The 12,714-nt window shown below is 47.2% G+C and overlaps 1 protein-coding gene across 2 annotated transcripts in view; it reads left to right on the forward strand.

Moving 5' to 3' along the window:
- Positions 1-307: 307 nt before the first annotated feature.
- Positions 308-12,714, forward strand: part of TCTN2 (tectonic family member 2) — a 37,106-nt gene continuing 24,699 nt past the window's right edge. Inside the window, exons 1-5 of one of the 2 annotated variants that reach the window (XM_069081407.1) lie at positions 308-1,247; positions 3,934-4,041; positions 4,351-4,427; positions 7,084-7,276; positions 11,448-11,548. In XM_069081407.1, the coding sequence (XP_068937508.1) occupies positions 1,151-1,247; positions 3,934-4,041; positions 4,351-4,427; positions 7,084-7,276; positions 11,448-11,548 (576 nt within the window). In that variant the 5' untranslated portion in view covers positions 308-1,150. The remainder of the gene's footprint in view (positions 1,248-3,933; positions 4,042-4,350; positions 4,428-7,083; positions 7,277-11,447; positions 11,549-12,714) is intronic. The other variant, XM_069081406.1, reaches the window with a different exon arrangement.

Consider the following 12,714-nt stretch of genomic DNA (forward strand, 5'->3'; position numbering starts at 1 on the left):
TTGTAAGAACTCTCTGGTTTTGGCCATGCCCAAGAGTGATGGGCTCTTCATGAGAGAGAGAAGAGTGGTGAGGATGGGTGGAGCCAAGTTGGCTGCCCTAACTTGTCTTAAACACAGTCTCCTGATGCCTCCTCTAACCATAAGCAACACTCCAGTTACCCACTCAAGTGACACCTGGGCAGGGAGGAGTTGCATTCTGATGTAACCACCAAGACAATGCCACATCTTTGCCCTAACATTGAAAGAAATGCTCAGCTAACTCCCAACCTAATGCCTTGTAGAGACACAATTTACTGTTCATGGGGGTTTATCGATCAATTGTTATACCCGCAGCACTTAGCGCAATTCAGCATACGGTAGGTGCCAAATAAATGCATATCGACTCGCCTAAATTCAAGACATTTTTAGGCTCTGCATTGTAGTAAGTGGCACAGAGGAAAGAGAACTGGTCTTAGAACTAGGAAGACCTGTGTTCAAGAGCTGCCAATGACACGTACAGGCTGTATGACCCTGGTCAAGTCATTTAACTTCTCTGTATTCTAGGCGACTTTCTCAGACTATACGCTGTGGAGAAGTAGAGGGGAATCCCCTCACCCGGAACTTCCCTCTATCAATGAAATCACAGGGTCATTATCCGTTATTATAATAAAAAGTCAACGGAATTGTTAACTCTGGGTACAAAATGCCCCTAATAAGCACCAGGGAATCTGAGAGAGGGAAGAAGTATTTATACAGCTTATTTCCCCCCAATGCCACTATGCGCTTTTTGCAAATGTTATCTCCTTTTTATCTTATTTTTACAAATATTATCTGAAGCCAGCGGCAAGCCCTGGGCTCGGTCCATCAGGCCACGCAACCACTCTGGGCGTCCCAGGAGGAAGAAGGCGGGGTCACGAAGTGACGGATGGGCGCGGTCGAAGGCGGGCCCTTTCTGTCACTTCAGACCAATCTCGGGACGCGCCCTCGCTTCGCTCGCAGCCGATTGGCGGTTGCCATAGTCCTGGGCATTCCGTTGACAAGATGGCGGCGGCGGCTGGGCGGGAGCCGCTGACGCCTTTTCCTTTCTGCCCCTAGCTCGTACCGCCTGCCGGGGATCGCAGAGCCGGGACCCGGCCGCGGTGGGGCAGCGCGAGGAGGCTATCCCGGAGCCATGGGCCCGGCCGGGCCCTGCCCGCCACCAGCCCCGCAGCTCCTGCTGCTGCTTCTGTTCCCGCTCTGCTTCCCAAGGGCCTTGTGGGGAGACGTTGGTGGGTAGGGGCGGGGCTTCGAGCATGGGGGGCGGGGCCGGGCTGTGGGCGGGGCTGTGGGCGGGGGAGGGGCGCTCAAATCCCGCCTCTGACGAGCCTGTGCTTTGAGACCCTGGGTAGGTTGCTTCACCTGTAAGCCTCAGGTCCTTAATCGGTGAAAAGGGAACCACGATATCAGAAACACCTATTGTTACTTACCCAGTACCAAGTCCGGTATCTTCGCCTGGAAAACCCCAAAGGGGGTCACCAGCAGTAAGACACGACTGCAAATGCCTGAACAGCAATTATTTTGATTCAGAGATATTTGTGCAGCTCTTTGCATACCTTAAAGTTCTGTATAAATGTTAGCTGTTATTAAAATGAAGTATTTTATTTATTTTTTTTGGAGGGGGAGGGCAGGGCAATTGGGGTTGTGACTTGCCCAAGGTCACACAGCTAGTAAATGTTAAGTGTGTCAGCCTGGATTTGAACTCAGGTTCTCCTGACTCCAGGGCCAGTGCGCTATTCACTGCGCCACCTAGCCGCCCCAAAGTGAGATATTTTAAAACGTTTTACAGATCTTAGGCATTATATAGATGTTAGCTGTTATTATTTAGAAGAAATAATATTTGTAGTGTCTTGCAAACCTGTATAACTTTGCTATATGTTGCTACCTGTGTTTCCCCGATAATAAGACCTATCCCGAAAATAAGCCCTCCCCTTACTGTGTAAGATCCCTCTAAAATAAGCCCTCCCCCGAAAATAAGCCCTATTGAGATTGGTACTGTAGTGAAGGTGATCCCCTGTGCTACATGCTACATTACGGTACCCTCTGTATGCACCGTCCCCCCCCCCAAACACACCGAGCTACATCCAATCAGAGCTGCAGCAGTGAGCGCGTCATCCTGTTCTTCCCCAGTGATTTGCTTATTGAATAAAGGTACATTTTTTTGTTCACATTTACTTGTTTATTAAAATTGCTGTCAATGTTCATTAAAATAAGCCCTCCCCTGAAAATAAGCCCTCTGGTGTTTTTCTGTCAAAAAAAAATTAAGACAGTGTCTTATTATCGGGGAAACACGGTAGTTCTTATTAATGATAATAATTATTATTAACCTTGAGAGAGATTATTTGTAAAGGGTTTTGCACACCTTAAAGCACTATACACATGCTAGCTACTATTATTATTAAAATGAGATAACGTAAAGTGCTATGGAACTGCTAACATTAGAATTATTCATAATTATTATTAACCCTGAGAGATAAGATATTATTTATGTTGTTGTTCAGATGTTTTCAGTCATGTCTGATTCTTCATGACCCAGTTTGGGTTCTCTTGGCAGAGAAAGTGGTTGGCCATTTCTTTCTTCAGCTCATTTTACAGATGAAGAAACTGAGGCAGCTAGGGTAAGATGACTTACCCAGGGTCACGCAGCTCGAAAGTGTCTAGAGGTCAGATATGAATTCAGGAAGATGAATAGAATCTTCTTGACTCTATCCACTGTGTCACCTAACTGTCCAGATGAGATGGAATGAGACTTTATTTGTAAAGTGCTTTTAAACCTTTTAGCACTACATAAGTGCTAGGCCCAGGAAGCACTTTGTAAACCTTAGTGCCCTGTGTTGTTACCGTCTCTTTGAGGCGGTGGGTGCTGAGGGGTCCCAGTTCTTTGTAGGGACCTGCTGAAGTCTTCTGTAGTTTTGGAATGAGAGCACCTTTGTTCAGATCCCAGGTCTGTCACGTGGGTGACCGGCCCTGCCAGGCTGTGGACAGCCTTGTATCCTGATACTGAGCCTCTTCTCTGCCCAAGACTCCTTTGGCAAAATCATGTTTTTAAATGCATGGAATAAGATATGCAGGATTGCAAAGGAAACTAATTATATTGAAATAGTTACCAACATATTAAAAAGGCCACTTCACAGGGCCCTGGTTAAGAATCCCTGCCCTAGAGTCTCAAGGACCTGGGTTCATGTCCACTTGTGATGTTGTTCACTCTGTCAGTCTGGGTAAATCATTTAACTTCCCTGGGCCTCAGTTTCCTCCACTCTTCAATTGAGGAGGCTGGATTAGATGGCTCCTGAAGTCCGTTCCAGCTCTAAATCTAGATTTTTCTGAAGATCTGTGTTCAAATCCTATCCAGACATTTCTGGCTGTGGGAGCCTGAGGAGATCCCTGTAGCCTGCAGAGAGTAGACAGGAAAGGGAATGTCCTTTAGCAGTAAAATCCCAGGGCCAGTCTGTTCCCAGCAAGGGGCAGTTTTATCACTGATAGACCCCCACCTCTCCTGCCAGCATTGAAGCAAAGGAAAACTGCAGCCACAACCAACAGTGACCGTCCCCCAGGGCCTGCCTCCTGTGACTGCCCTGGGAGATTCCTTCCCATCTCTTCACTCTGTATCTTTCATGTCACAATGGTTTGCCTGTTGTTTTCCCCATTAGACTGTGACCTCCTCCCTGAGGGCAGGAACTGTTTTTTTGCTTTCTTTGTATCCCCTCCCTCCTCTTAGTCCGGTGCCTGGCACACCACAGGTGCTTAATAGGTGTTTGTTATTGTCGTTATCGATCCTAATCCTGCAGCCCTCCAAGCACACCCGTGGGATGGGGTTGCCTGTTCTGATGCTCCGTAAAGGTCTCCGTCTCATCTTCTGGGGCAGCTCGTGGTCCTTCCTCGGTATGATATTTAACACCTGACTCTTCTCTTTGCCAGTTTTTCTCCCTCCTTTCATTCGAATGTCTGACACTTTGGTTACTGCAGCCTTGGTTGGAGATACAGAGGATGTTGATGTGAGCCTCACTGTGTGGGATGGTGAGCTGGGTAAGGAGATTAAGCAGCTGGTTTTGAGAAAACCCAGCAGAAACACGGGGGGGCTGGAGGCCTGATCTACCCATGGGGGTGGGAGGAGTACTTCCTCAGCCTTTGGTTCTCAGATCTCTGATCCTGTGACTCCCAGGATTGGCAGTCTGGAGGATGGGAGAAGGGGAAGGGGGGCTGCTTTCTGCTCCAGAGAGTTTCGAGGCAAGATTATGCTCCTTGAAGAGAAGAACATCCTTAAACCTTCTGTGGGCATAAAGGTAGGAAAAAACCCCTTGGAAACATTCTCTGTTCTTATCTCCTCTCATCTAGGGATTTTGCTGGTTCCTGATTGTGGATTGCAGAATAATGGAAGCAGCAATTGGAGTCTGACTGTGACTCCTGATGTGGTATGTTCAACATTAAATCTCTTCATTTTCCATTTGTTGTTGAATTGTTTCTGCTGTTTCAGGTTCTTCAGGTTGGCATCTATCACCCCCTGCTCAAGAATCTCCAAGGCTCCCTGTTGCCTCTAGGCTAAGCTCCAGGCTCTGGCTCCAGCCTCACTTTCCAAGTTTACTGCCTGTGATTCTGCATTCCAACCACCCTGGCTTCCCTCTCTCAGGATCCTTAGCTTCCTACTATCACCTCCTCCAAGACCCCTTCATGGTCATCCCCCTCCTGCACATTCCTACTTTCCTTCTCCTCCCCAAATCACTCTGCATCGACTTTAACTGGGCTTGGCAACTTGGGTAACCCTCCCCCACAGTATATTGTAGCTTCCCTAAGGGCAAGAAATGTTTTTTTTTTTTATATAAAGCAATCGGGGTTAAGTAACTTGCTCAAGGTTACACGGCCAGTTATTTCTGGGTGTGGTGCTGAGTATCTGAGCCGGGATTTGATCTCCAAGTCATCCCGACACTGGAGCCGGTGCTCTTACTCGCTGTGCTACCTGGTCACCCCAAGGGCAAGAAATGTTTTGTGGTCCCTGTGCCTGGTGCTTTGTTGTTAGTTAATAAATGCTTGCTGAATGAGGAAACTCACTGGCTTGGTTTGAAGGAGTCAGGCTCTGTAGGGCTCACTCTTATTTACAGATCTTCTCCTTCAGATGAGCCTGGGACGCATGTTTGGCAGGGATTATCATGCCCATTTTGCTGCCAAAGCAACTGAGGCTCAAAAAAAACCAAAGTCACAGCCAGTAAGTGTCTGAGTTCACATTTGAACCCAGGACCCTCCAGCCACCAGACTTTTGTGACAAACTGTTGCTTGTTCATTCTTCATGGAGATCTCAATTTTGTTCTTATATTGTCCTCTTCTAGGATCTCCAGTGGGTGGGAAATGGGTACAAGAGGAAGAATGGTGACCTTGGACTCACAAGGCCTGAGTTTGAATCCCTCGCTGTGTGACCTTCAACAAGTTCCTTTCCCCCTATCTGGGACTTGGTGTCGTGTAAAGTGAGGGGGTTGACCTCCATCGATGACCTCTGAGTGTCCTTCCAGACCTAGCTCTGGGGTCCTGGGACAGTGGGGTGTGTGAACGTCCAGGCATCAAAGCTAAACGTGGGGCCAGATGGCAGCACCTGACGGTGAACTCAAGAGTTGGGCTAGGCAAGTGTAGTTGGATGACAATGCTGGTTTAATGGATTAGTGTAGTTGATTCTATATCTTTCTTGTTTATGCATGGAAAGTATTACAGTGAACTTTAATCACCACTTTCTCATGGATGCACTCAGCTAAACATAAGTATCAGCAAAGGCCTTGACTTCCTGCCTGCCAGGCTGCTTGGAGGAGACACAGCAATATTTCTTGATGCTGATTGCCAAATATTCTTCTTGGGGAAAGATATGGCACATCTGTCCAGAGGGGACTTTGCACCCTCCTGGATCCGAACAAGTCAACAAGTTCAGACTCAGACATAGCTCGTCGAGTCCTTGAACGAGGAGCAAGTCACGGGTCTCTGGATTCAGACACAAGCTCAAGGATCCGTTAGATTTCGTCCCCCACAGCCAGACATGGCAAAGCCCTCATGGCACAGTGGGGGGATGTAGACATGGCATCAGGCACAGGTCTCAGCTTCAAGGCTCACGATCTAGGCAATTCAGAGCTTCTTTCCTCCCTTTGAAAATGGGAGTAATCCTGGTGCTCCCCATCCTTGCCAGCATTACCTGTGTGACCTTGGGCACGTTACGTTACTGCTTGGGCCTCAGCTTCCTTGTCTGCAAAATGGGTGTGTGGAGTTAGATGATCAATCCCTAAAGTCCCTTCCAGGATAAAGGCCTGTTCTGTCAGTTATAGCATTTTAAAGCTGAAAAAGAAAGTTTGAGATCCTCAGCTCTTCCCACCTCATTTCTGGCCTGAGCCCTGGACAGTGAAGGTATCGACTTGACAGCTAGAAAGATGTGGAGTGCAAGAATAGATGGCATGCAAGTGGGCTGAATGAATTGGATAGAGGTCTGTGAGGTACCTCCCACTGGGCATTGTCCCAGACTGGCTTCATCTTGAGGATTTCTCCTCTGGGGGGGCAGCTTAGCCAAGTGTAGAGGATGGTTAGTCATGGAGTCAGGGAGGTCCTAGGGTCATGTGGATCATCAGATTGAGGGCTGGAAGGGATCTCTGAAACCAGTGAGTCACACCCTCCCATTTTTCAGATGAATAAACTGAGGCCCAGGGAAGTCACCAAGGGGCAGGAATTGAGTCTTAGTTCTGGTGCTTAGTGTCTGGGGGATTTGGAGCCTCTTTCTTCATCTGTAAAATGAGAATAGTTATGTGTAAGTTAAGATTGCCTGGAGGACCTTGGGCAAGTCACTGGCCAGAGTACTGGAGGCCAGTCTTGCCTTGGGCAAGTCATTTAGGTCTCTGATCGTTGAGCAACTTCCTAGGCCTTATCGATTAAATCCAGGTTGTCCTCTGTGTGGGTGGAGGGAATTCCCCCAGTGAAGAAACAAAATGCCAGTAAAATCAGCTGGGCCATCCGGAGGTTTCCTTGTCCCTTAGTGTGTGGGATGTTTGTGATTATAAATGTATTTTCACAGTCAGATGAGAACTGAAGAAAGGATTTTTTCCCCAGATGGGCTCAGAAGTGACCGTGAGATTTAATGGCGATTTACAGGCCTGTGTCTCGGAGCAAGATTTCTTCTCTGACTGTCCCTGTGTTGTTGAAACTCTTTTGGTTTCTGCATCTCGAAACTCATCCTGTTTGGCGCACCTACTCATTCAGGTCGAAATCTACCCTAATACTTCCTTTGCCCAGAATATATCACGTAAGTATTGCAATCATGTGCCCAAAGCAGCAGGGAAAGCTTTCCCAGCATCGTATTTTATTGGTTATTTGCTTTGTAAATTAAAAAAAAAAAAGCCAAGTTTGCAAGACTCACACAAGATCCCATTAGAAAACCCACCAATTTTTCATGTGCACCTGAGGACAGAGACAAGGCTTGGAGCTCATAAATAAGGGCCAGCGGCACCAGTTAGAATTAGTAGGAATTTAAGACCCCTTTCTAAAAAGCAGTGGGGCAGTTTTAGAGACGCCGTCGTTGCCTTAAATTTCTTAGGTAAAGGATGTAGAAACATACTGCTCTTAAGAAACAGCATGTGTCTGCCCCACGTTCCCGTGCTGCTCTAGCCCTCTGGCCCCTGGCTGCTGTCAGGGGCCCAGATGGTGCTCTAACCCTCTGGGCTGCCATGCCTGTCAGTCTGAGTGGCTTTTCACCAGGCACTCTGTAGGTGGATGAAAACACCGGTCTGGGCCAAAAGTCTTTATCACTCTGATGCCCTCCTTTTTGTTTTGTGACTTCCGGACACATTGTAGGCTCATAACAAACGCTTACTGATTGATTTGTAAATGCTGTGATTTGGCTGAGAGGTTAGTGGTAGCCAGTGACGAGCTGGAGCCAGCTCACAGCAGCCAGATCCAGCTGGTAAATTGTCAGTGTGAACATTTATACTTTGGAAGTCAGTAAATGCTGCAAATCAAGGTTTGACTTATTGTTTTCTTGATTGACTAGACTTAAGAAAATGATGTAGAAAATGTTAATAAGTAGACTGAACCTAAAGGGGTGGATAAACCCCACTCTGGTCTCTGCCACACACCCTGCTCTCTTCCCCCACTTCCCCAGGCCACTTGTTAAACACTGATCAGCACAGTCCTGGTTAAATAGGTTTTGTTTTTTGATTTCGTATCCTCAGAATTTAGTACAGTGCCTGGTACACAATTGGCGCTTAATAAATATGTTTGTTGTTTGGATAAGAAAACAATCCTTCTTTAATTGGCTCTGAACTGTATGGAGGGATATGTGGAGCTGACGTAAAGAACAGGACCCTGTTTTCCCCTTTTTGTAAGCCCAGGGAGTTCTAAACACATGATTACTAGATATTCTGCTCCTTGGCATGGTGCCTGCCATGTAGTGGATCCATAAAGAGAGTTCATGGAACTGAATTGAGATACAGAATTGTAAACAGCTGTTTGTTGCTAAGCTTCTCCAGCTCTCAGACATATCCCAGTGAGGCTAAGCCCAGAAGGCCATGAAGGCGAGTGCAGCTGCTCTTGCTGTCTCAGGAGATAGACACTAGCCCTCTAGAGCTCCAGAATTTCCTCACTGCCTCCCTCCCCTGTCCCACCCCAGCTCTCATTGGGTTGCCAAACTCCAGCCCAAGTCAGCCATAGGGAGCACCTGCAGAGTGCCCCTCCCCCAAGCAAGAACAGTGCCTCTTAATGTGTTCATCTTAATAATTGTAGCTACAATGCCCTAGGCATACTACATAATGCCTGTATTTCTTTCCACCTCTTTCTTTGTTCTGCTCCCTTTCTCACTGGTGCAAAACTGTTCACACCTTCATGGGGCCAGAGTGGACAGCTCACTATTATTAATGTGATATTGCTTAGAAACAAACAGCTGTATTAAAAAATAGTTACTGTATGATATGTGTGGGGAGGTAGGTGGCTGTTGGGCCCCTATGACATGGTAAAGCCCCATTCCCTCTGCCGTGGTGCCAACCACAGATGGCTTAGGCTGAAAGGAGCGGTGTCATGGGTCAAATTCCAACCTCCACGTCTCTCTCCCATTGTCACACAGTTTGTACTGAGGGTGCCAGTCCTCTCTTGCCAACATGTCATCAATGTAATCAGTTTCTACTATATCATGTCATGTGTAGCAGAGACTAAAATTAGCTGCTGTTTTTATAGGATTTGTTAAATATTGCGATGTTAAAAGTAGTTCAGGGAAGGCAGACATTTAGTTCACAGTAAGTACCCTACTAGTCCAGAGCTGGCAGAGATCTTCCAGGCCATCAAGTCTGAGGAGAAAGCTGAGACCCAACAAGGCATAGTGACCTGCCTAGAATCCCATGTACAATAAAGGACAGAAGCAGAATTTGAAACCAGGCCCTCAAGTACCAAATCCTATGCGCCCTGGTGCTGACAGTTCCTGCTTTGGGGCATTAAGTCCTAGAAGTTTGGACAGAAATTCTAGAAGACTAGTACAAACCTTTTGAAACAGAGGCTGCCAAAGCTTAAGGAACCTTCTGCTTTCTTAGGTTGGGCTGCCCCCCTCTGACTACCCATCAAATTAGAAGTTTGGTTCTTAGGCCCCGGGGGAGTATATGCTCAGGAAAACTGCCTTAGTTCCTCTGTAGGGAGGAACACAAATGTGGTCTGTCCCACCCATCAGAAATTAGGAATTCCTTGAGACATGCTTTTGTTTCCTTGACACCAAGCTTTGTGGCTTGTACACAGTAGGTGGCAGCACTTTGCCTGGTGGGGAGTAGTTATATTCTGGTTTTGCCCAGAAAGTAGAACCTTTGGAACTGGGACCAAGACCATGACTAAGCCACGAACATCTTCACACCTGGGTTTTGGACACCAGTGGTCCAAGCTGAGACCATGTGACTACATGTCCTAGGCTTAAAAATCCCATTCTCTCATGCTGGAAAATTGTGCCCTCTGGGAGGTCATTGTCCACAGGAAACTTTGACTCTGCATGTTAAAGAGAATGAGATTTTCTGGCATCAGAAAAAATGTGCATTAAACAGTCACATTAAAAAGCATCTCTTCCCACACAAAAAAACTAGCCGTGTAACCTTGGGCAAGTTACTTAACCCCAATTGCGCTCCAAAAAAAAAGCATCTCTTGTTGCTTAGCCCCCTTCCAGCTTGGGGAACTGTTGTGCCCTGGGCAGCTGCCTACTGTGAACATTCTCTAGACCAAGTTTTGTCACCAAGCCCTACATGAGGGTGACTACAGAATGCCTGCTGTCAGATTCAGAATCTTCACTGCATGGGACAAGCTGTCTTGAGTTCCTTAGGAAGAAAGAGCTTTCAAAATTAAAGAATTCAAAAATGAATCCCTGGCAAGTTAGGTGAGGTGGAACGGAGAAAAAGACAGTTGAGGGGAAAACCACTTGCTAGGGAGATTTCATGCTTCTTCAAAAAGGAAAAAAAGACACTGAATACACGTACTTGGAATCCTGTTGTCTTAGGCCTCCTTGCCTCTTCTCTGTGAAGTTTTGATTCAAAGTGTAGCCCTTTGATTGAATCCAAGCTTCACAGAACAAATCCCCTTAATAAAAGAATTTGTTCTATAAAGCTTAGACTTAGTCAAAAGGCTGCACCTAAGGCCCTAGAAGGCCGCGTGTGGTTTCAAGGCCTCAGACTCCCTGCCTCTGCCCTAGAGTATAGGAGATCTCAGCTCCTAGGGGTTTGACCCTTATCGCTAAGCAGAGGCTCCCAAATCTGTCTCACCAGACCTCTCCCCTTTGTGGAGGTCCGTTCCCATATTTCTGCCTCTGTCTTCAGGACAGCTCCACCTGCTTGTCCCATAGGCCTCTCAAGCTCCACCTGTCTCAAACAGAACACATGCTCTTTCCACGCAAAACCCTTCTTTCTTTTTGCCTTTCCTGTGGCAGTCCAGACAAAGTGTAGCTGTTCCTCCAGTCCCCCAGGTCTGCTGTCTTGGAGTCACTCTTCCCTTCTTGTTCTCACCCATGCCTGGTATACCGTCAGTTACCAAGTCTTTTTAACTGTACCTTTCAAAAACCTCTTGAATCCATCCCCTTCTTTCTACTCACAACACAGCCACACTAGCTCAGGTTAGTATCTAATTTGCTGGAAAAATGATAGCTGTGCATGCATTAGAATTTCCTCCCTTGGAATGTGGAGCCAAATTTTTATCTCTCAAAAGTGAATTGTATTTTTCTAGTGGCCAGATGGGCCTTGCTAGCCTGTACTTGTATCATCTGTGCCCATGGGATCCATGGCAGGTATGTAGCATATACAGGAGTGGGGGTGAGGGGTGGGTTAGATTGCTTTGGGATTCATTTATAGGCAGCCTTTGGGAATGGTGGCTGGTCAGGTCTTTGGGCTGCCAAAGATGTGGAGATGTCCATTTCTCTGATTGTTATTTAAAAGCTTCACTTCTCTTTGTTTGTGCTTTTTCAGAGAACAGTACCATCTTCATTAACCAGATGTATAGGCCCTTTGGCCCCTGTCCCTGTAACTTGGTCGCTGGGGCCTGTGATATCCGGTGCTGCTGTGACAAGGTATAGATTCCGCTTATCAGGTGGGGTGCTGAAGCTGGCACAGCAGCCAGCGTGCCAGGTCCTCTCAGTCACCTGAGTCCAGAGGCCCTGTGCCAACAAGCAGCCTTCTGTGAATCCCTTGGTAAAAACTGGCATGCATTATTTCAAAGGAAAATCTCCTACTTTCTGGGGCTCTCACCTTAGTTTTACTGAAGGAGAGAAACGGCCTGGACTGGACGGTTCTAGGTCAGCTTCTAGCCCCAGACCTGTGAGAAGCCCTGAGAAGGACCTTCCATTCACATGCCGTGCCTTGATGGTGATGCTTCTGCTGTGGACATGGTTTTTACTATGTTTTTCTGGAGTTCTTTTGATGGAATTTGATCCAGCAAAGATTGATTAAGCACTTAGTGTATGCAGGGGAGACTTTGTTATGGTGGAAAGAGCTCTGGCCTTGGCGTCAGAAGACCTCTCTCTACTCAGACCCCATCTCTGCCACTCACTGGGCTGGTCCTCTCCCCTCTCTGAGCCTTCCTGGGCATAGGGAGACCCAGTGAGGTAGACTGTGGCAGCTGATGAGATGATCACCAAGTGAGACAGTACGGGAGATGAAAGAGGGGAAGGTCACTGCATGTTAGGTGTTATCCTGGCTGTCCTTGCCCACAGAGTGGAGGCCCTGGAGGGCAGGGTGTAGCAGCAAGCACCCCAGCATCCCTAGGGTGGCTGCCAACACAGGTTCTTGGATCTGCTTTGTTAAAGGAAAGCAACTCAAAATGGGTTAACAAGCTTACTTTAATCAGTCAGACATATATCGTTTACCTTGTTCAGGGGAAAAGGTCAGCACCCTGAACTTCAAAGTACACAGACAGAATTATCAAGACAGAAACAGATCAAGTAGACAGATTTCCAAATTGTCCAACCATTACATCCATACCAAATCAACATCTGGGTTTTTCAAAGCTGGGGGGCTCTGGACAACGGCTTCCCAAAATCCAGATCAAATCACAGAACACTTCTCAAAGTGAGCCCCAAAACAAAGCCTCACATCAGGGCTTATATAGCCTTCTCCTGGCTCAGAGAATGTAACAACCTTCTGGACCCACTGGCCAATCAAGAAGTATCTACTGAAAAACAAGCCTCCCACCCCAGGCTCCAGGTGCACTTTAGCCTAGGGGCAGGGAAGATCTTTA

The sequence above is a fragment of the Petaurus breviceps genome, unplaced genomic scaffold, assembly GCF_028583685.1.
Source record: "Petaurus breviceps papuanus isolate PSGF00001 unplaced genomic scaffold, PetGlider_PUasm1.0 99, whole genome shotgun sequence".
Taxonomy (NCBI): domain Eukaryota; kingdom Metazoa; phylum Chordata; class Mammalia; order Diprotodontia; family Petauridae; genus Petaurus; species Petaurus breviceps.